The 24,151-nt window shown below is 46.9% G+C and overlaps 1 protein-coding gene and 1 long non-coding RNA gene across 3 annotated transcripts; one reads left to right on the top strand and one right to left on the bottom strand.

Moving 5' to 3' along the window:
• Positions 1-4,023: 4,023 nt before the first annotated feature.
• On the bottom strand, positions 4,024-11,735 carry LOC115031103. The gene is made up of 3 exons (XR_003836689.1): positions 11,654-11,735; positions 7,412-7,490; positions 4,024-4,317 (listed from the first exon to the last, which is right to left on the bottom strand). It is a non-coding gene; the product is annotated as an uncharacterized LOC115031103 (long non-coding RNA).
• On the top strand, positions 11,284-19,560 carry Slc49a3 (solute carrier family 49 member 3). 2 transcript variants are annotated; one of them, XM_021162967.2, is made up of 10 exons: positions 11,284-11,984; positions 14,617-14,775; positions 15,045-15,258; positions 15,427-15,503; positions 15,940-16,077; positions 16,162-16,278; positions 16,602-16,754; positions 17,021-17,178; positions 17,485-17,594; positions 18,407-19,560. In XM_021162967.2, the coding sequence occupies exons 1-10, from the start codon at positions 11,838-11,840 to the stop codon at positions 18,682-18,684; spliced, it is 1,551 nt and encodes a 516-aa protein (XP_021018626.1). In that variant the 5' UTR covers positions 11,284-11,837; the 3' UTR covers positions 18,685-19,560. The 2 variants fall into 2 exon arrangements, with proteins under 2 accessions (XP_021018626.1, XP_029333111.1); XM_029477251.1 differs by lacking the exons at positions 11,284-11,984; positions 15,045-15,258 and having other exon boundaries at positions 14,721-14,775.
• The last annotated feature ends 4,591 nt before the right edge of the window (positions 19,561-24,151 follow it).

The raw sequence follows: 24,151 nt of genomic DNA, 5'->3' as shown, positions 1-24,151 counted from the left end.
AAACCCACCCAGTGGCTTTACCTAGGACAGAAACCAGATTTCTGGAAACTAGAAGAGACCTGAAATCATGTAACTGTCTTATTTAGTAATATACTAAGTTCACAGGTACATGTATATATTCTTGTTCAGCCAAGCAAATGAAGAAACCTGAAATTATGGTACTCAGTTTGATGATAGGGGAGGGAATGCCTTCTTCCTTACATCTGTCTCCAGCTAGCCTCTCTGGGGTACTTGGTAAACCCTCTGTTCTCTGTAATGATGGTCTTCACATCACCCACCCACCTAGGCTGCTGTCTTAACACAGAACAGAATGAACTGACCCTATATCTCTTTTTAAAAAAAAAAAACATTTCAAAAGATTATCTTTATTTTAATTGTATGGGTGTTTTTGCCTGCATGCATGTCTGTGTACCACATGTGTGCAGTTTCCTTGGAGGCTAAAATGGAGTATTGGACCCCCTAAAAGTGAGTTAAAGACCATTGTTTTTAGCTGCCATGTGGAAATGAAACCCAGATTAGTGCTCTTAACTGCTGAGCCGTCTCTCTAACTCCATGATTCTATGTCTAAGCAAGTTCTCTCTTAAGCCCGTCAGGCTTTGCCCTGCCTTCCAACAAATGTTGGACCCAGGGCTCCAAGACATTTGGAACTAAATTCAAGGTCTGTTACGACCTCTGTGACCCCTGCAGTATTTAACTTAGCTATGTTCTCCTCTTGGATTGCTCTCTTGCCCCTAGCTGTCTTGAGAGAATCCTATAGAGCCTGGGTACAGTGTGTGAGGCAGCCAATTGCAGAGAAAAGAGTAAAACCCCTCCCAGGTCCTGTCTTGTGGTTAGTTCCTCCTACTCCCTGCTGTTGTTCTTGTGCTCACTCATACACTGCACAGCTCTCCTGATGCCTCTGGGCACACTACGCACCTGCACCTCAAGACCATAGAGGAGCTGCTTTACCGGCAGTGGCTGAAAGCATGGAAAATGGAGACTCTAGCCCTCACTGCAAAATAGGCATGAGTATACAAAAGCTGTATGGCCCTCCCACCGAAACAACTAACACACTGGACAAATAAGCCAAATGTCAATTTACAGACACATCAGGAAACCAGGTCTTGGGCCCAGAGAAAGAAGGGTGAATCTTAGGGGAAGCCAATACACATGCCTAGGTAAAGGCTCTTGATCTGTACAGTTCTTCAAAGCTCTCAGCCTAGCATTGTTAGTCCTCCCTGGAAACTGCTAGAGTTGGGGAAGATTGGGGAAAAGGAGAGGGTGAGGAATCTTGAAGTCCACCAGGAAGGCATCACTAGAAAGCTCTGGTGGTCTAGAGATATCCAGGAGGCTTCTAGCAGTGGGATAAGATAAAAAGACTTCTCTGTCCAGCCCGATAAAGCCAGGAAACCTGGAGGGGACAGAAGTGCTTGGTGATTTGGTCTTTTTTTTTTTAGACTTATTTATTATTATACACTGTATAATAATTTATTTAATATTGTACAATGTAGCTGTCTTCAGATGCACCAGAAGAGGGCGTCAGATCTCATTCCAGGTGGTTGTGAGCCACCATGTGGTTGCTGGGATTTGAACTCAGGACCTTTGGTAGAGCAATCAGTGCTCTTACCTGCTGAGCCATCTCGCCAGCCCAGTGATTTGGTCTTATCTGTGATATTGCTATGATAAAACACCGTGACCTAATTGCACAGAAGCATTTACAACTGCTTATGGTGAAAATTCTCAGGGACAGGTGTGACATCCACATCTAGTAACACTGGTGGGCAGAGACACAAAAGAGAATTTGACCCTCAGGAAGAGAACAGTCTCTCAAAACACACCCAGAAATGGCATTGGAGAGCTGTGTGGTGTACAAAAGCAGTTCTGGACCTGCAAAGTAGATGTGGAGCTAAAAATCTGGTTGGTGATGGATATGAGAAAAGCAGCTATGGTCCCTCCTATGGGAGCAGCTCCAGTAGCTGCTGGTGGATCAAGGAAACCAAGCCAGATGGAGCATATGTTGCAGCAGTCAGATGTGTGGGTCCTGTTTTGGCATCTGGTGATATCAGAGATTTAACACCTATCTTAAGATAATATAAACAATGGTGTTATGGTATATGTTTATATAATAATGGCATTGTGGTTGTGTTTTAGGTGGCTTCAACTTTTATAGATAAATACTAAAATCCCATGGGAGTGGGGGGAATGATATGGCCTCTGAGACTCCTTCAGGACAAGGTGGAAGAACAGAATGGCAAGGGATATGGACAAATCAAAATTTGCCATTAATTGATCATTATTGGATTTCTCTCCCTCCTCCCCTCCCTCCTTCCCTCCACTTCTCCTCTTTCTTTCTCCCTCTTTTCCTCCTTATCACTCCTTTTTTCTTTGAACTTTTCCATAATAAAAAATATCTAATAATTGGAAGAGATGGCTCATCAGTTAAGAGCACTGACTGCTCTTGCAGAGGTCCTGAGTTCAATTCCTAGCAACCACATGGTGGCTCACAACCAACTGTAATGAGATCCGATGCCCTCTTCTGGTGTGACTGAAGACAGCTACAGTGTACTCACACACATAAAATAAATAAGTAAATAAATAAATCTAATAAGCCAGGTCTGGGAGCACAGGCCTATAATACTTCTAAAGCCAGGAGAAAGACAAATTTAAGGCCAACTTAAGCAACTTAGTATGATCATATCTCAAAATACAAAATAAAAAGACAGCTGGGGATGTAGCTAAGTAGCAGAGCACTTAATTAGTATGTATGATGCCCGGGTTTGATTCCCAGCAGTACAAAGCGAAATCCCCGAGTAGGCAAGTGATATGGCTCAGTGGATCAAGGTGTTTGCCACCAAGTCTGACATTTAATACCTAGGAGCCAAATGACTGAAGGAAATAATGGAATCCCATAAGTTGTCTTCTGACCTCCCCGTGTATGCCATGGCATACACATAACTATATGCACTCAAACAAAATGAAACAAAAATAAACCAAACAAAGCACCGTTAACAGCTAAGTTACAATTAAGTTATAGAGAAATTGAAAAGAAAAATATGTTGGGGTAGGTGTGGCCTTGTTGGAGTAGGTGTATCACTGTGGGTATGGGCTTTAAGACCCTCCTCCTAAGTACCTGGAAGCCAGTCTTGTCCTAGCTGCCTTTGGAACAAGAGGTAGAACTCTCAGCTCCTTCAGTGCTATGTCTGCCTAGATGCTGCCATGCTTGCCACCATAATGATAATGGACTGAACCTCTGAACCTGTAAGCAAGTCCCAGTTGAATGTTGTCCTTTAAAAGAGTTGCTGTGGTCATGATGTGTCTTCACAGCAACGAAACCCTAACTAAGACACCCCCAAAAGAAGTAACACCCTAGATAGAAAACCACTGAAGAGAACTCTTAAAAATTGTAATAAAGCAGGCTGGAGAGTTGGCTCAGTGGTTACTGACAATTCTTCCAGAGGTCCTGAGTTCAATTCCCAGAAACCATGTGGCTCACAGCCATCTGTAATGGGATTTGATGCCCTCTTCTGGTGTCTGAAGACAGCTACGGTGCATTTATATACATTAAATAAATATTTTTTAAAAAATTGTGATAAGGATGTTGAAGTGTAGCCTTCCACAATTAATGGCTTCTGGTAGGAGTGCAGGTGGAAGGACTCAGTTTTCTTTAAAGGAGTGGCCACTGGGAGTTTGACCATGCTTCAGTGGGTATATGGACAGCACAAACTGGACTTGTTTCTTGTTCTTCCTCTTCCTCCTCCTCTTCTTCTTCTGGGAGGAGGTCACAAGGTTGGGGATGGACCTGGAAGGACTGGGAAGTGAATGTGATTGGGGTTCATGATGTGAAATTTCCAAAATAATCAATTAAAAATAGTATAAAAAGAAAACAATGAGCTGTATCTAATAGATAATGTAGAATCCCACATGAAACAAATAGAAAATATATAGGATGCATATTTTCAAGTATATAGGGAAAGTACAAACACTGACAAAGTGGTTTGGTTTTTTTTTTCCAGATTGCTTTTTATTTTATGTATTATGGGTATTTTGCCTGCATGTATGTCTGTGCACCATGTGCATGCAGTGTCCTCAGAAGCCAAGGATAACATGTTGGATACTTGGGAACTGGAGTTACAGATGGTATGAGCAATGGGAACCAAACCCAGTGTAATAGTCAGGCTTCTCTAGAGGAACAGAACTGATAGAATGAATCTATGCATATGGGATTTATACATATATAGTGGCCTAAAGGCTGTGGCCCAGCTAGTCTAACAAAGGTTGTCTCTCAGTGGAAAGTCCAAGAGTCCAGTAGTTGTTCAGGCCATGATGCACAAAGAAACCCTGTCTCGGAAAACAAAACAAAACAAGACAAAAAGATAAACATGAGACTCCACATCCCTCTCTTAGATACAGAACTAGCTGAAATGGAGACAAATGTCGACACAAAAACCTGTATATAAGTACTCAGAGAGGCAACATTTTCAGTGTTCCTAAAGTGAAAACATTCCATGTATCAATCAATGAGTGAATGAGTGCCTGAGTGAATGGATACAATGTGGCATATACTTATAGTAAAATATTATTTGACAATAAATGAAAAGTAGATAAACCTGAACTTGTTATGATGAGCAGGAGAAGTCAGTCACACAAGTGTGACAGAAGGCCATATATTACATGACTATTAAAATTAAACTTTCAGAACAGACAAATCCATAGAAACAGAGACAGATACATGGTTGTCAAGAGTGACTGTGCATGGGCTGGTGAGATGGCTCAGTGGGTAAGAGCATTGACTGCTCTTCCAAAGGTCCTGAGTTCAAATCCCAGCAACCACATGGTGGCCACAACCACCCGTAATGAGATCTGACACCCTATTCTGGCGTGTCTGAAGACAGCTACAGTGTACCTGAGAGAGGGGAGTTAATTGGAGTGAGCAGAGGTTCTAAAAATTCAGTTCCCAACAACCACATGAAGACTCACAATCATCTGTACAGCTACAGTATACACACATACAGAAATAAATAAATCTTTTTAAAAAAGAGTGACTGTGCAACTGTGGATGAGCATTAGCATCCTTTGATGTGACGATGTGAAACTATTTGGGTGGTAACTGCATTAAAATCTAAAACTTGTGCATTTCACTTTTTATTTTTTAATTTTGGGGTGTAGGGTTCTATGTAGTCTAGGCTGGCCTCTAAGTGACTGAAGATGACCTTCTAAACTGAAGATTCTCGCACCACTACATTCCAGGTGCTGGTACCATGCTTAGACCAACTTGTTCTCTTTATCATTTTTTTTATTCCTCTGTCCTGTGTGTGTGTGTGTGTGTGTGTGTGTGTGTGTAGACCAAAGGACAACTTCTTTCAGGAGATAGTTCTCTGTTTCTACATGACTGAGAAAGAGTCTTTGTTTATGCTGTAGTGCATACCTCAGGCTAGCGAGCATGTGAACTTTTGACCAATTCTCCTGTCTACCTCCCACATCACTCCAAAGTTCTGGGATTACAGATAAACACCACTAACTCTGGATTTTTAACATGGGTTCTGGGACCAAACTCAGGTCTTCATGGGCTTTAACCTATCTTGCTGGCCCTATCTGGGTACTTTAAATGGCTTTCATGTGAATTATATCTCAATAGAGCTGTTCATATATATATGTATATACACACACACAAAATATTAAGAAATGACTAAAATAATGAAGTGTTGTTTATTTACTCCCATGGAAACAATAATAAAGCTAAAGAACACACACACCCAAACACACACACACACACACACACAGGGCTTACTTTATACAGACATAGCCATGCTCACACAGTGAATTCAATACTCAGTTCACATTAGATCCTTTTGGGAAGTCACTCTCCATGAACACCTCAGGCTACTGCACAATCCCTGTCCTCACAATAGGGTAGTTTAATCAAGGTTAGCAATGTTTGTTTACTGGGCTTTGGAACCATGAGGATCAGAAGTTACCAGGGCTAAGGGGAGATTGCCCTTTCGCTCCTGGTACAAAGAGGGCATAGATTTCCGAATATAAATCAGGTTTCCCTCTGGAAGGGAGATAAGGAGGCCACAGCAGTCCGGGGTTGGGGGATGGCAGATTTGTTCTAACCAGGATTCTCCTGAAATGCACCCCAATGTATATGCAAGCATTATCAGACCAGCTGAGGAACCATTACAAAATCAGCTGCTTTTGCCTTGAGTACCAAATGTTTTGTTTGTGCCTAGGACTCTTGCGTTCCCTACCATTCACACGTGTGAAACTCTGGCAGCGAGCTGGGCTTGTGAACGGTTAAGACCCAGACCCTCCAAGTTTCTTATTTTACGTGTGCTCATTGGACACCACATCAGATGCTCTTTTTAAATAATTAGAAATTATGATCTTATTAATTTTATGTGTAAGAGTGTTTTGCCTGTATGTATATATGTGCACCATATGCATGCCTGGTGTTGGTAGAAGTCATAAGAAGGAAGCATTGTATACCCTGAAACTGAAATAGTTTAAGCCACCATGGAAATGCTATATACCAAACTAGAGCCCTGTGCAAGAGCAACATGTGCTCTTAACTGCAGAGCCGTCTCTCCAACCCCTAAAGAGACACACTTTATATCTGCAAATTCTTGAAAACTAGAAGCCCCTAAACACATGTAAGCAGAAAAGCAGATAATCATTTCTATATGCACAAAGGACAGACCCATCTGACATTATATATGCAAGGATGTGATATATTAACACAAACTAAATACCAGTTTCCGTCTAAGATAAATGTACAGTGTAAACATCAGATTTTATTACAGATGCTGATGGTATGCCTACATAGTAGAGAGATTAGCATGGTCTGTACAAAGATCTGTGTTCAACCCTCATTAGCACACACAGATAACCCAATACTATCTCACAGCACATTTAAGCAGAAAGTTCCTAATACTACACATACAAATGAGAAAACCAAAGACTTCACTTTTTAAAAATTTTTTTTTCAAAAAGATTTATTATGTATACAGCGGTCTGTCTGAATGTAAGTCTGCAGACCAGAAGAGGGCACCAGATCTCATTATAGGTGGTTGTGAGCCACCATGACATTGCTGGAAATTGAACTCAGGACCTCTGGAAGAGCAGCCAGTACTCTTAACCTCTGACCCACCTCTCCAGCCCAAGATTTCACTTCTTTAAAAGACTAATAGGTCCGGAGCCATGCAGTTCTGTGGTGGGCTACAGACACTTTCTGGCTTCCATTTTGGAGCTTCTAAGAATTCTGGGGCTTGATGGGAAAGGGAAGAAGTGGACATCTGGGGCCTTACTATAGGAAGAGCCCACATAACAGTGGTCAGAGACCTCCCTTGAAAAGGAAACAAAAAGGCTCACATTCTAGAAATGGATGCCTTCCATGGCCATGAAGTTGGTGTCACAGTCTATCAGTTTGAGGTACCTGAGAGCCTGGATCCTGATATGCTGACATGGTCCCTGCTGGGGGTGGGCATCACGTGTGGTTTTCAAGCAGGTGAGTCCTGATTAGATTAGTGAGGCACATGTGAGTCACTGGATAGATACAGGAGGGAGGCATGCTGTTGGAACCAAATAGTTCTGCGAGGCTCTACACAGCTGTATGTGGGTGCCTGACAGCCTGGGTGGAGGAGTGCCCCACAGCTGAAGGGTTGGTCTTTCCTCCACCCTTGTTTTTCCAAGATACAGCCAGTCAGTCATTACCCAAACATTTGGAATAGACAGATGGAAGCCCTGGCCCTCAACATCCTCAATGCTCTCTGGGAAGAGCAGATGAACACTAAATAAATAACCAGGCAGGGCTCCTGGCTGCATATCATTTCAGAGAGTATTATTCCTGATAGCATCCCAGAAAAAAAGGGGCCTTGCCTCATGCTCCAACTACAGCAATTACTTAATTTTTGACAAGATACTATCTGGGGGAAGACAGACTGGCCTAAGAATGTTGGTTTGAGATGGTGGAAGAAATTAGAAGTAGGCTTTAAATGGAGGGAGACACTGAACATAGACTTCACCATGAGTAGGGGTTGAATGATAAGCCCCTGAAGATCACTACCAAGAAGATGCCAGGCTTCCTTTTGTGATTGTCAAGGACATCTCCCACATGTAGTTCTCTCTAAGGTGTGAGGATGGTAACTTGTTGAAATTTAAGCAAAATGGTTACATCGAATAGGAAAGTATAAAAAGTCAACATTTGCAAACAAATGCAGGTCCTATGTCACAGGGTTTCTGACAATTAAATTTGCTGTGTTGAAATAATTGTAGATTCTACACACTACACACACACACACACACACACACACATACACACACACGGGGTGTGGCAGGGGAAGCACTTTTCTGTTGTTTCCTAAGGGTGGTAGCTCATAGAACACAAGCGTTGGACATCACAGCCTTGACAGGCCATTGGTGAGCACCCACTCATCTCCCTAAGCCTCTCTGGTTTGTTCCTGCTCTTTTACTTGTTTCTGAACTTAGCTTTACATGGCTATATCTTACGTGTTCCCCTGTGTGTCCACCTTCATGGCCACCTGAAGGAGATCATCAACAAAACCCCTACTGTTGCACCATCAAAATCCACCCTCTTCCACCCTACCCAGTCTCTGGGCCACTACTAATCAGTTCTCCAGTTCTAAAGTGCCGTCTTTACAAACAAACAAACAAAAGTTATATAATTATTGTGTTGGTTTGTTTTTGGTTGCTGTGATGAAATGCCTGAGTCTGGGTAACCTTGCCAGAAAAGAGCTTTTGTTTGGTACACAATGCTGGAGGGTCAAACATTTGGCACAGCTGTCATCTCAATGCTAGTGAGTACCTATTGGCGAATTCAATAATGTAGGGAGCATTACTAGAGGGAGTGATCACACAGGCAGACAGGAAGCCAGAGTGAGTGGAGAGGGCAAAGCTTCTACCACAATAACACTTGGGAAACACACCCAGATCAGAGCAAACCATTACAAATGGAAGCACACAGTATATAACCCCTCACTCTGCCTACCCAGGCTGCTGTAGTATTAGCTCTTCATTCCTAAGTAATATTCCATGGTGCCTAGACTTCTGTTTACTCGACCAATCACTGACTGAAGGACACCTGGGTATTTACACTGTCTTTGATGATCACAAAATGAAGCTGCTGCAGGTTTTTCTCTCTCGTGGATAAAGACTCGTGACTGCTTCGGCCGAGTTAGATGATAGCTACATTCTTGGTTTTACAAGAAACTGCCAACTTGTTTTCTATAGACTTCAGCATTTAGAATTGTCAGTACTTTTATTTATTTATTTATTTTGGTTTTTCGAGACAGGGTTTCTCTGTGTAGTCCTGGCTGTCCTGGAACTCACTCTGTAGACCAGGCTGGCCTCGAACTCAGAAATCCGCCTGCCTCTGCCTCCCAAGTGCTGGGATTAAAGGCGTGCACCACCACCGCCCGGCGTCAGTACTTTTATTTAACACTCTAAAAAAAATATGGTATTAGTTCATTGTGGTTTGTTTGTTTTTGTTTTGTTTGTTTGTTTTTTGAGATAGGGTTTCTCTGTGTAGCCCAAGCTGACCTCAAACTCAAGTTCACCTATCTCTGAGTGCTAAGATTGTTTGTTTTTGTTTTTGTTTTGTTTGTTTGTTTTTTGAGATAGGGTTTCTCTGTGTAGATCAGGCTGACCTCGAACTCAAGTTCACCTATCTCTGAGTGCTAAGATTAAAGGTGTTCCGCCTGGATGGTGATCCAGAGCTCATTGTGGTTTTAATTCAATTTTTTCTGGAGGCTAATAAAGTTAGTCATTAAGCCTTATTTGCCACTTGTTTTTTTTTTTTTCTCTTCAGTTTTTTGCCCATATCCTTAATTGGATTTGAAAAACACCATGTAGTAGTCCTTTGTTAGATGTGTGGTTTGCAAATATTTTCTTGCAATCTGTGTGTATAAAAACCTCTTGATAAAAGTCCCGTTAGCCCTATAGGCCAATTCAGAGAAAACTAATATTAGCTAACGTGCTGAGTCTTTCAATATGTGGATAAGGTATACTTGTCCATTTCTCTAGGTTTTTGTTGGTTTCTTTCACAAGCATTGTACAATTATTAGCATATAGGTGCTATTCCTGTTTATAGCTAAGTATTTTATATATTTTGTTTGTTTTTGTTTTTTCGAGACAGGGTTTCTCTGTGTAGCCCTGGCTGTCCTGGAACTCACTCTGTAGCCCGGGCTGTCCTCAAACTCACAGAGATCCACCTACCTCTGCCTCCCAAGTGCTGGGATTAAAGGTGTGCGCCAGCCACCACAGCTTGGCTGCTGAGTATTATCTTTAACCACACTTAGATTATGACTGTTTAATTTTTGTTTTAATTTCCACATCTCCCACATTGGTAGAGTGTTTTAGGAAGGCAGCTGTTGATTGTGTACTGATCTTTCACTTGATAACTTTGTTGAACTCACCTACGTAGCACAAGTGCCCTAAGAGAGTGGATGGAGGCGGATCAAAAGATTTAGAGATGTGACAATACAGGGGGTAACTGTGGTGATGGTCCCATTTGGTGATAGGCTTAGATACTACTTAAACCGGAAGCTGGTGACAGGCAGCTTCCCACCTAAAGCTAGGGCCCTGAACAGAGAAGTCTGAACTGCCCTCTCAGTCTCTCAGGTAGAATGCCAAGACATCAAAGTCCCCACCCCAAGGCAGCTCCAGGCCATAGGAAGAGGGCATAGGGGGTTAGGTCTTCAGAGTGAGTGTGAACTATGGCCTGAGGGTAAGCAGGGGTTAGACAGATATGAAAGGAAAGGGCATCAAAGAGGGCAAGGACCACAGGCCTTATCATGGGTCTCAGGGGGACTGCCCCTTGCAGGGCACCACCAGGTTTTGCTCATTTTCTCCTTACTGGACAGGACTTCACCTACAAATGGGGAAATCCATCTGACATGCACACAGCCCCACTAAGAACACACAAAAGGCTGGAACCGCACAATAAGCTTGTTCAGACCCGTATAGTTGACAGGTGGTACCATCCAATATTGAAGATAAACAGCAGGAATACTGGTAGGTTGAGGCCAGCCTAGGCTACAACAGTGAAACTCCTGCTCAAAACTCAAATCCCTAAACCCAAGAAATGAACAAAAAGGAATGGTAATCCTGAGGGCAAGATCATCCGGATGTGTTTGAAGGAGAGAAAGCCTCCTCACTGAGAGAAAGCCACCTCCTGCCTCTGCATGGCCAGTCCCCCTATTCCTCCACAGCACAGCCTGTTCACCAGCTGATCACTCATTCACCCTAGTCTGAATAGGGCTTTTGGTACACTGGCCCTCTCTTGAACCAGCCAGGCCAGACACAGTGGCAAGTGTCAGATGACTCTTGTCAACTGCTTTAGGCCAGAGTCAGGCGACAAGGGCAAATTAAAGAGTCTGAAAGATATCTATCTACTCGCGGGCAGGGATGGTGTCGTTAGGTTCAGCCTTTCCTCGTCCTCCACCCCGCCTCTTTCTCCTCTAGGAGGAGTCTAGTGACAGGCCTAGATTGGAGGCTTTTGGAACTGTTCCCGGTCTCCTCCTCCAGATTGGCCTCAACTTCAACAATTTGGAGGAGCTTTAAGGAAATGCAGACTTTGCTGAAGTAGAAACCCACTTCCCGCACCTACCACTGCGAACGGGTTCCTAGTACAGGCCACACACACTTGTATCCAAGTTACCTCTTAAAGGGAATTTTTCCCCTCCAGTTTCCATCTTGCCGGGTAATCCTGGCTTCTTTCACCAAACTTGTCCTTTAGGGCGGAGACTAACCAGATCATTCCGCCCCGCCCTGCTCCTGGGACAGCCTGCCCACAGCCTCAGCGCTTTGCAGCGTAGGAAAGTGGGCGGCCTGCAGACACTGGCATGGCCGGGACTATGGATAGGCTGGAAGACTGCAACAGCCCGGAAACATCTGGGACCGCCGGAGACGCGATGCCTAGTCCCCGGGTGTATGCGCGTCGCTGGGTCTTTCTGCTGGTGGTCAGCCTCCTGAGCTGCTCCAATGCGATGGTACAAGGGTGCTGGGGCGGGCGGGGCGGGGTCTTTGTAGCAGCCTCAGCGCCAGCCAGATTGTTTTCGTTCGGTCACAGAAAAAAACGACCTTTCTTCTGGCTCATCAAGTTGTAGAAGAAGGGGCAAATGCCTGTCCTGCCCGATGTGGAGCAGCCAGGGAAACAGGTGTCTTAGGCTCAAGGGTCTCAGCCCTGCAACATGTTGTTTTCTCGAACTATCCCTAGCCCCCAAATGCTGGACCCTTCGTCCTTTCCTCTTCATCCCATCAGGCACACTTGGACTGCAAGTGGTCCTCCCAAGGCATAGGTACACAGCACTTGAGTTTGAGTGGAGGGAGAGAGAGCGTGGATCTGCTACCATCAGCTGTTCAATCCTGCACCTTTCTAGTGCTGGATCTGGTACCTGGAAAGGAACTTTGGGTCACATGTGGCCACTCAGCTGGATAGGTAGCATTTGGGTCATACAACTACGAATTGTAACAAATATAGGACAGACTGTGCCAAGCATGTGGGACCATGAAGCCCACTGGTCACAGTGGAGACCCAGCCAGGATGGTGACATGATCAGGTGTCCAGCACACTAGGGGTTCAGTTGCCAACTGGCATTCCATGTGAACCAGCAGCAGGTTGATTCGCATGGCCTTTTCTTTTTCCTCGGCTGTGCTGGTTGTGAAGAAAGAGCTTTGAGTAAAGATGTGAATACACGTCATGAGCCTGGAATATTCTAACTGTGGCAATATCAGAAACTTCTTTCCTGGTAGCTAGCTTTGCTGAGACTTGTTGCTGTGGGTTGGCTCACAGTTCCCCTTTCTAACACTGGGAAATATAACTGGTTTGGGGTAGCTGTCTGAGGACACACGTAGAAATCTACTTGAGTTTTTCCTTTTGTAGATAAGGCAGGTTCCTGGGACACTTGGGTGATGTCCTGCTGTCCTAATGGAGATGGAATATTACCCTGATACTGTGAAATGACATGGTCCCGGCTGGGTCCCCATTATGACCAGTGGGCTTCAAGTTTAGTCATGCTTCCTGGAGCCCCTGATCATTTGTCTGTAGCTAGTGACTGGGTGCCAGGGTTCTGAGAGAGCAGCCTGAGCAGGCAGGCACAACAGGGCTTACGAGAGACCGGGATATGGCCCAGGGTTTTGGATGGGAAGGAGATCAGAGACTGAGTCAGGGTGAGACTGAGAGCTGGTTGAAGCATTCTCATTCTTACTCTTGTACAGTTGGATGGATTTTTTTTCTCCACCCATCTGTTGTCTTACACATGCTAGAGATCTCTCTGCCCACTTTTATGTGGGGCCACAACTCTGGGAGGAGCAAGGACAACCCTGTGAGACTTGAGATATGGGCTCTGTTTTTCCTGTTCAACACAGCATGTTTTGTAAGCATACCTGGTCCCCTGTCTGACTACAAAGCCAGGCAGGAGGCAGCGAGGCCTGATTCAGCTGCTCTCTAAGGTCTGTTTCTTGTGTTGAAGGAAATGCTGCTGTTGCACAACCTGGTGTTTCCCGAGGCTTTGTGGTGGGGAAGCCTGGCACTCTGTTCAGCTCTGGAGGGTGTGACCCTCTGTCATGTTCAGTAGGGTTCATCAGGAACTTTGATCTGGGGCACACCCTTGTGGGGCCGTATGTCTATTCTCTCTACTGGTCTAAGCTTGATGACTCCTTCTCTCCACCCAGCTTCCCATACTTCTTCCAGAAAAAGAAAAAAAAAAAAAAAAAAAAACCTTCCTCCACTCTGCACTCTTCTGCTTGCTGGGCTTCAGAGTCCCTCTATTTTGCAATGCCTAACATGGGAGAGTGTGTGCAAAGTGAGATGCCATCAATTCTCTCCCATCTCTAAAGAAGTCCCAGGCTCTGAACTCTTCTGTCCTTGGCTCTGTCTGCCCTCCTCCTTGGTCCTCATGTATGTCCCAAGCCCCAAAGTCTTCATTATCCATCTAGATGCCTGCCATGGAGTCGCTACCACACACCAGACCTCATGGTCTCTCCCCAAAATGTGTTCCTTATCCATCTTGTCTCAGCACATTGCTCAACCATAAAATTCGGAACCATGGCTACCATCTGCCCTGATTCCCATTTCTCCCTCTCTTACTCTGTGTGCTCCAGTAGTGTGTCCTTAAGTGTTATGACTTACTCAGTGTCCAGGATGTCCCACCCACTGAGATTCTGGCTTTTCTGTCTCATTACTCACAGCCATGTCCCAGGTGCTCTCTCTCCTCTTTCTGTCACCTTTAACACAGTGCCTCCCAGGCAGTGGACACTAACCCCATTGATTGACTTCAGCTTCCTCAGAGAATCAAGTCAGTCCTAATTAGGTTCATGGCCCTACAGTCCCTGGACAGGTTTTTGGCCTCTGTATCTGGCTCCAGGCTGGTTCATGGTCCACTGCTGGTTAGGCTGTAGTCCATGCCTGTCTGCTTTCCTGGTTTGTAATAGGGTAAATGTGGTTCTCTAGCAGGGTGACCCGAATATTCTATCAGGCTGTGTCCCTATAGCCTTAACAGCCACACCCATACATCCCTGCTCCCATCCTGAGCTAGCCAAATGGGGATTATAGGCTTCAGCCAGAGCAGAGCTAGCTAGGTGATATCTGTGGCCTGTAGGTAACTTATGTGTATTCCATAGCTTTGGCTCAGCTTTGCACCTGTAGCAGACACCATAGCACAGCACTTCTTCCTGTCCATGGATCAGGTCAACTGGCTGTCACTAATATACTTTGTGTTATCCATCCCATTTGGCATGGCTGCCATCTGGGTTCTGGACTCTGTTGGCCTCCGTGGAGCGGTAAGTCAGACTTCATTCCCATTCCTGCCTGGGGTGGGTGGGCTGGGGACCCTGAGTTTGAATGCAAAACCCTGAGCCCTTCAGATTAGACTCCACCAGCCCCACCTGCTGGGCTCCCCAGCAAAGCAGCTTGGGGGAGTAGGTAGGTATTGGGATATCCCTACAAGCTTGGGACAGGACATTGGGGTATCCCTACAAGCTTGGGACAGGCATCTGGAGATTGGATGTCTCTAGGCTAGCATATAGTCTCTGACTGTCCATTCCTGCAGACTATCCTGGGTGCATGGTTGAACTTTTCTGGGAGTGTGCTACGTGCTGTGCCGTGCTTGCCTGTCAGGATTCCCAGCCCCTTTGCCTTCTTCATGAGTGGCCAGAGCCTCTGTGCCCTGGCCCAGACCCTGGTCGTCTCTTCTCCAGCCAAGCTGGCTGCCTTGTGGTTTCCAGAGCACCAGCGGGCCACAGCTAACATGATCAGCACCATGTGTGAGTCCAGGGATGGGACCTATACAACCTGAGCTCAGCTCATAGGCCCTGCTGGATGTCTGTAATCTGCTCCCCAAGGCCAAAGTGCTTGAGCCAGGAAGGATTCACCCCCAAGGACTGGGGTGAGGCTTGCCACAGCTGATCTGATATAACTGTTTTTCTATCCAGCAAATCCTCTGGGCCTCCTTATTGCAAATGTGCTGTCTCCTGCCCTAGTCAAGAAAGCAGAAGACATCCCTATGATGGTGAGGGTCTCTTGATTATCTTGCATGTGACATGTGTGCTGTGTGAGCTTGAGCACATATACATATACTTGTGTACACAGTGTATAAGGTCGTTGTTCCTGTGCATGGTATATACTTATATTTGTTGTACATACCTGGGTGTATTAGCATCATCTCCATATGTGGGGATAAGTTTGGAGCCTTGGGAAGTTGGGCTGGAGTCATCAAGGAGGGAGTCATCCTTGAGTGGTATTCTGAAAGCTAGGTTCTACATGAAACTGTGAAGAACAGCTGGGGATGGAGCGATACAGCCCCTGCCCCAACCTAAGAGTTTAGGTTTGCTGACTCATTGTAGTTTAAAGGCAGGGGGTGGCTAGTAAGGTGGGCAAAGCAGACTGAGACATATGGGGGCACATTTCAGTGTGACTTCTTTGTGATACTCAGAACTTCTCCCCAGCTTGGCATCTACATTGTTCCTGCTGCCCTTGCCTGTCTGTTGGCCACTGTCTGCCTCTGGGAGAGTGTGCCTCCTACCCCACCATCCACAGGGGCTGCCAACTCTACTTCAGAGAGTTTCCTCCACGGGCTCAAACTGGTGGGTGATGTGGATTCTGGGGCGGGGAAGCTGTGGTCAGAAGCCTGCTAGAGCTTCTAAGTTAGGGGCTGTTTTTCCCTCTAGCTCATACAGAATAAGGCCTACGTCATCCTGGCCGTATGCTTCGGTGGTGGCATTGGTGTCTTCTCTAGCTTCTCAGCCCTCCTGGAACAGATCCTTTGTGCCAGTGGCTATTCTAATGTAAGTAGTAGCCCTGCCTAAAGAGTGGGCTCTGCCTCTGCCAGGGTTACCTGCTGTTTCTGAGCATTCAGCATTCACCACCACCACCTGCCACCCGATAGAGATTAGATCAGTGTCCTCACATGGAGGTGACAGTCATGGCTGTGTATGTATATATATATATATAGGCATGAACCCAGGGTCTGTTGTCTGTGGTGATACCCTTTCCCTTTAGTGGTGTGCACATTGCAGAAAATCCATCTTAGGAGGAGGCAGCTTGACCTAAGGCGCTCTGGAGGTTCCCTGCCTCCTGGTGGCTCTCAGCTTTCCCTCTACACTTCCAGGAGTTCTCAGGCCTCTGTGGGGCTCTCTTCATCGTGTTTGGAATTTTGGGGGCACTGCTTCTAGGCCTGTATGTGGATCGGACCAAGCACTTCACCGAAGCCACCAAGATAGGCCTCTGTCTGACTTCCATGACCTCTGTGGCCTTTGCTCTGGTGAGACTATTAGGAACAAAGACTACCTACCCAGGATGGAGGGCTATTATGGCAGGCAGGAGGGTAGGGAGGGTAGGGGGCAGCAAGTACGGTGGTGGCTTGCCTGTTCTCTGCCTGAGGGTATCCCTGGGTAGAACTGGCTTCACTGTCACATCCATGTCACCCAGTCTAGGAGCTCATGGACGTGGGGGGCGGGGGGGAGGTTGGGGGTAGCATGTCTAACTGCCATCCCTGTTTCATTCTTCTCTACCCTTTGCGGGTACCAGGTATCCCAGCTGCAGGGACAGACCCTTGCACTGGCTGCCATCTGCTCCCTCTTTGGGCTCTTTGGCTTCTCAGTGGCACCTGTGGTCATGGAGCTTGCTGTTGAATGCTCATTTCCTGTGGGTGAGGGTGCCTCTGCTGGCTTGATCTTTGTCCTGGGGTGAGTATCCTTTTACACTAACCTCCCCTCTAAGGCATGAACTCCCTCCCTTACCATGCCTGGGCCACATGCCCCAGGCTCCTGATCCACAAAGCTAGGGATCTGCTTTCTCTGGCCAGGGATAAGCATGTACTTGCTGTGTGCAAGTTTGGGCCAGCTGCAAGGCGGATGTGGATGGGAACAGTGTACTGTCCCAGGAGTAACAGGTGTTGTAGTGGTTGGCACAGATGTTTCCCTGCCCACAATGGCATTAAATGTGGTGGACAGAGAGTTCCTGTGCCCAGGCTGAGGGTCCTGTGTATCCAGGCAGGCCGAGGGTATGCTCATCATGCTGCTGTTGACGGCACTGACCGTGCGGCGAACGGGTCCATCCTTTTCTACCTGCCAGCAGGGTGAGGACCCTCTGGACTGGACAGGTGAGTGTCTGTGCCTAGGCTTTGGCCCTAGAGAGCTAAGACAAGACCAGGAAGATAAGGTTATTAGGAGGCCTGGCCCAGTTGAGGATCTTGATTCTGGTTGTTCTTTAATCCCCCAGGGCAGCACCAGTTGGTGTGTGAAATGGTGTGGTCAGATGCCTGGGCCCTGCTTGTGGGTGCAACCCAAAGACTCTGACACAAATCCAGCGTCATGCGAGGTGTTTCAAAATTGAGGAAAATAGACTTAGATCTTAGACAGAAAGGGGTAGATATCTTAGAGAGAAAAAGAGACAAGGACAGAAATAGAAAAACAGAGAAGTACAGAAATATACATAGAAAGACAGATAGGGGAAGAGAAAGTCTACCTGGACAGACAAAAGGAGCAGTGGGAGTGGATTAGAGATAGACAGGGATAGAGACAGACATACAAAGAAACAAGAAGATTGAGAGAGCGACCAGCAGGCAGGCAGGCAGGCAGGCAGGCAGGCAGGCAGGCAGGCAGGCAGGCAGGCAGGCAGGCAGGCAGACAGGCAGACAGGCAGACAGAGACAGAGAGAGGTGGAGACAACAGTGCATAGAGCAGTAGTGATACACCCATGTACCGTAACTCATGATTCCTTGCTGTTGGAGTCTGGGTCTGGGAACATCCTGAGAGCTGTTGAGGATTTAGACCAGTACTGTTTCCATACCTCTCTGTGGTCTCCATCACTGGGGTCAGCTAGGTCAGGTCTACCAAGGCTTTGCTATGGTGGGAACTGGGGGCTCTGACTGCCTGGACAGTTGAGGGTCAGTTCTGTGCTTGTGTCCCCTAGTGTCCCTGCTGCTGCTGGCCGGCCTATGTACCCTTTTCACCTGTGTCTTGGTGATCTTCTTCAACACCCCATACCGGCGCCTGGAGGCTGAGTCTGGCAGATCCTCTTCACCCACGATGTGTGCCAGGGATCCAAGGACTGTTAGTCCCACCCAAGTGCCACCACTTGAGACTCCTGGCTTGACTCCTCCAGATGAGGCCTTGAAGGAAGCTCCTGGCCCTGCTTCTGTCTCCACAGGACATTCAGAATGGGCAGAGACTATGACCAGAGACATCTAGTAAAGCATAGGCTTGCTAGGGTTTCTTTGATTGTGCAAGCCATGCTAAAAGCTCTGACAGAGACAAAGTCATTAGAAGACCCAGGGTATGACAGGATGGCCTTTTGGTCCTCAGGAAGACGATGATGGAATTGGAAATAACTGGTATTGTATGGATAGTGGTCAGTTAGGGTGGACCCTGGTCAAGCCATACGTGTGGCTACTGCAAGCGGGCCTGTGCAGAGGCAGAGGGAGTGAGTTAGGGGTTCCTGGCATAAGACTGGGAGAGTTCCAAAGGCTATGGCCTGACCAGTCTGAGGTAGACAGGTGTAGGAAGAACTTGTCTCCACTGTATGACCAGGTACTGAGCTTGATTGTAAAATAGCACAGAGGGCGGTGAGCTGGTCTGAGGAGAGTAGGGAACATATTCTCTGCAATGAACACTCATGGGAAAGTTTGTGTCCAACTTTATTGAGCTAGCTGCAGGTTGCAGCCTGAATGGTGGAGCATCTCATACTTCCTCCTCCACATGGGTAAGGATATAGCTCAACACTTTGTAGTCTAGGTTGTCAGCCACATCGATGAGGGAAAACTCTAGCATCTGATTCGCCTGAGAGTGAGCCCAAGATAGGTGGGGTATAGATGGGGAACTCACGTTGGTGGAGGGAGGAGGAGGAGAGACAAGGTTCCTGGGTTCCAGCAGCCCAGACACGGTAACTTACAGGCACTGAACTTCATTCAGTGGGTTCCCGAGTCTTGTTTGACCTGTTCAGGGATGAAGAGGGTCAGATGGCCAAGGGCAAGGCAAGGGGAGGGGCTGGGAATGTATGCAAGGTTAGGTCAGAAAAGGGATTGAAGGAAGTGGGGCAGAGAGGGGTGGGAGAAGGGAAGGTGAAGGGAGAGGGGAATGGAGGGAAGAAAGGGGTAGGATACTGGGAGTAATGTGATGGTGGGAGTGGCAAATAAATGGTACAGACATGCTGGAAACCTAGACCTTATTCCTGCCTCATAGTCTGCTGCCTCTATTATTGAGCTAGCCAGCAGCAGGGTGGTGATCCATCCTTTTGGGGGAAAGTTGCCTCTAGCTGCCCTGTGATATACTTGGGCTTGTAAAGCCATAGGAGTGGGGTTGGGGGTTGGGCAGGTCTCATTTGCAGTCATCCTGTTGGCTTGAAACATCAGTAGACCTTTGATGCTGAGAATGGAAAAGTGACCAATTAATTAGGCTGCTCTGAGGAAGAGCAGAAAGTTCCTACTTGTGGCTCCTCTCATGGGAGGCCTGACTTAAGTCTGCCTCTTTGTCTACTGCCTCTATTACTGAGCTGGCCAGCAGCAAGGTGGTGATCTATACTTTTGGAGGAATGTTGCTTCTAGCTGCCCTCTGATATGCTTGGGCTTTTTTTTTTTTTTTTTTTTGTTTTTTGAGACAGGGTTTCTCCTGGAACTCACTTTGTAGACCAGGCTGGCCTCGAACTCAGAAATCTGCCTGCCTCTGCTTCCCGAGTGCTGGGATTAAAGGCGTGCGCTGCCACACCCAGCTTTTTTTGGTTGGTTGGTTTGGTTTTTTGGTTTGGTTTGGTTTGGTTTGGTTACAATGTGTAGCCCAGGTTGCCCTTGAACTCGTGATCCTCCTGCCTCTGCCTCCTTCAGCAAATCCTAGCTGCACGCGCCACCACTACCGGCATGCTTGGGCTTTTAGAATGTATATCCTACCCACCTGCTACCAAGGGCCAAGTGCCTAATGGTTCCTGGAGCCCATCATGACTCATGGCAGATACCTGATGGGGTAAGAGTCAAATGCTGGGATGCCAGAATGTTTCTTATTCCTAGTGCTGTTTGTGTGTAAGTAATGCATCTATGAAAGGAGTTTAAGACAGCAATAGATGGATAGACAATGGCATCCTGGGTAATGAAGGCCCAAATGGCAAGAACGGCCAAATGACTCTGCTCTCAGGGTCTTAGGGTGACTATTTAATGCCCTGGAGTTAGAGCTCAAGAGGGGCTGGTGAGGTGGCCTTGGGGCCCAGGTACTATGTCTCTTCTCAGGGTAGGTGTTCCGCAGACCCCAAACCAGAACTCACTATTCCTTGTGGATGCTTCCATTGCCATCAAGGTTGAGCATCTTGAAGATATTAGTTGTGCCTGCCCACAAAGAGGCTTTTAGAGTTCTGCCTTGTCCTAGAGCTTCAAGTGCTTAGTCTTGCTCTACCTTCTGGGGAATCTTTCCTGTTTCAGGATCCCAAGAACCCTTGTTGTTGATTCTATGAGGAAACCTTAGATTCTCAGATACCCATGGGTAGCCCTGGCTTCCATTTGGGGGTCAGGTCTTTGAGAGTGACAGAGGCTACGTATAGCTAGATAGATGGGAAATGTGTTGGGACTCATAAGCCTGAGAACTACTGAGAGAGGTGTCTCAAGAGATGTCCCCCAGGACAGCTCAGACGTCTAGTGGAGTCTTTGGACAAAAACAGGCTGAGGGCTACCATCCCAGGGGACTGGACAACTGCAGAGTGAGACTAGGTAGCCTGGAAATGACATAGCTACTCCTTCTCCTAGCCAAGGCACCAGGAGTCTTTGCTCTGCCGAGGGTGCTGCATTTCCAAGGCCTGTGCCACATTAATGGCCACAGGCTCTGCGGGGGAGGGGTCTAAGCTATCCTAGGTGCCTATGTAAAATATGTAGAAACATTATTATATTATTATTATGTTGTTGTTGGTGGTGGTGGTGGTTTTTCGAGACAGGGTTTCTCTGTATAGCTCTGGCTGTCCTGAAACTCACTTTGTAGACCAGGCTGGCCTCAAACTCAGAAATCTGCCTGCCTCTGCCTCCCAAGTGCTGGGATTAAAGGCGTGTGCCACCACTGCCCAACTTATTATTATTATTTTTTTTTGATATATGGAGTTTTAAGAACTAGAAACTAAACATTAGCAGGAGGCTGAGCTGAGTGAGGGCTGTCCCAGGTCAGAGCTCACTGTTCATCCCTCCAGACATATTCAGGAACATGGTGAAGTTGATAGGCCCTGAGGACTCCTTGAGAATGGCATCCACCTTGTTGTCCTTGATGTTAGTGTTGCCTGTTGCAAGCATGGGCAGGAGTAGGGTGTTCAGTGGGCCCACATTGTCATCCCCAGCTCCCTCTGTCCTTGACACTGACAGGTGACCCTACAGGACAGCCTACATCTACCATGTATCTACCATGTTTGGAGGGATGAACAGTGAGCTCTGACCTGGGACAGATTTCTGAGTGCAGTGCTGAGCACATGCAGACAAAGGAGAAGCATGAGACGGAGCCCTTGGCCCGAGTGTGGGGAACATAGGTTGCATTTGTTCAGGTCACTTCAAATCTAAGGACATCATCTGCTGTGGAGAAGAGGAGAAATTTGAGAACTGTTTTCTGTTCTCAAATATAGAGAAGGTAGGCACTAGGGAACCACTATCCCAGATGAAAAGTAACTGTCTTTCCCAGCTTTTAAGATAGGACCAAAAGTCCTTGCACCACCCTCTGATTCCACCTCAGGGGTGTCTCATGGTAGGCAACTTTGAGAGAGAAGTCTCTGGCTCAGAGAGGGTGGGAGAAGAGCTGGCATCTCTTTCTGAGATAATGAATTGGCCTACCCATACATACCCTCTTCTAAGCCCACAAGGTGAGTCTAGGGGTAGGATGGAGGTGTCAGAGAGGGGAATAGGGCCGGCTGTGTAATCCACTGGGTTGCCTCCCCAGTTCCTGCCTCAAACCCATCCCAGATTTTTCTAACCATCCTGGACATCCTCTGCCAGCTCTAAACAAACCAGGGCCTTGAATAGGTACCCTAAGACCATGAGAATAAAGTACTTTGGAAAAGCTAAGGGAAAACTAAACAAACCCAGAATTGGTCATAGCACCTCCCAAATAAGAGGGTATATCAGCATTTAGATGCAATGCCCTTGCTCTACCTGAGGAGGAAGTCACACCTACTCAGGGAAGTGATGAAGTGTCCTACAGGTTCTCTTTGTCAATGACGCTGTCTCTGTCCTTATCCATGAGTGTGAAGGGCTAAGAGTCAACGCCAGATTTAGTGTGCCACGGGTGGCCTAGCTTTGCCCTAGCTCCTACCCTTACCCCCACCCCCACCTAGTCCTGCTCCATCAAAGGGACAGGTACCAGTTTTGGGGAGGGGGCGCTTGCCAGAGAGCAAAGGCAGACTCGCCTCGTAGAACTCCCAGATCAGGGTCTGCTCAGAATTAGAGAAGACATTGGAAAGTGCCCTCTGGATATGCAATGCTGTTCTCCATTGGTCTTCCTGCTGTCTTGAGAGACATGAATACTTTGAGGCAATTGGGGGAACACTCAGGGACATCCCATGTTTTGGGAGACTTAACTCACAGGATGATGGAACTGTAGCACTGGAGGGTCCAAGCAGTCCACTATGTTTAATCCTAGAGGGCTTCAGGGTAAATGAACTCCAAGGATGGGTTCATTCCTGGCATCCAGTTTTCTAAAGGTCCCAGCCCTCCCTTATTCTTCCTAGTATGTCACCACATGGCAGCTGCAGGCCAGGTATCTCTACAACCACAACCATTCTTTATGTTCCCATGAGCAAACACGCAAAGGCATCCTTGTGTAAGTGCATGCATACACACACTTGGATGCCCCTGACCAGCACCTCCTGTGTTACCTGCTCACCATGCCTGAGTCTTGCCTGCCCAGGATCCAGTTCTTGCCAGTCTTAAGATTCCTGGTCCAGTAAGACAGACTTTGGTTGCCCCTTCCTACAAGAACAGGCTGAAGACTGCCACCCCAGGGGACTGGACAACTGCAGAGCCCAGGTAGGCCAGTGGTAACCCAGATAACCCTTCTCTCAGCCCAGGCACCAGGAAGTTTTACTCTGCCAAGGATGCTACATCTCCAGGGCATGTGCCATATTACTGGCCAAGGCTGGGCATCTCATTCATCCTAAGCAACTGGGCTCTGCTAGGGCAGCAGAAACCAGAGGTGCTGAGGATAGAGTGCTATCTTTTCAAAACCAGCAAATAAATGGTCCTGGCCCAAGAATGTATGTTTTGTCGGGTTTTGTTTTGTTTTTGAGACAGGGCTTTTCTGTGTATCCCCTGGCTCACCTGGAACTCACTTTGTAGACCAAGCTGGCCTCAAACTCAGAGATTTGCCTGCCTCTTCCTCTCTAGTGCTAGGATTGTGCCACCATAGCCTGGTAAAGAATTTATGATTTGTTTTGTGTGTATAAAGTCTTTCATGGCACTTTTTACTTCCTGATTAACTGGCAGACCTAGGAGCCACTCTGATGCCACTTCTGGCCCTTCTGTAGCTGGGTCATGGGCAATAACATTTCTGAGGCAGAAGAGCCTTAGAGAAGGTTAGACTGCCTGCAATGGGGTCAGTCCTGACACGGCCCTCAGGTTTCCCATTACTCATCTGATAGGCAAAGTTCAGGGAAGCAATATGACTTGCATTCTGTCACTGATGCCAGACATGGGATTTTGGGGGTGAGAAT

This window comes from Mus caroli, chromosome 5 (assembly GCF_900094665.2).
Source record: "Mus caroli chromosome 5, CAROLI_EIJ_v1.1, whole genome shotgun sequence".
Taxonomy (NCBI): domain Eukaryota; kingdom Metazoa; phylum Chordata; class Mammalia; order Rodentia; family Muridae; genus Mus; species Mus caroli.
Note: the sequence above shows the minus strand (reverse complement) of the source record. Positions and strands in the feature narration are given on the sequence as shown.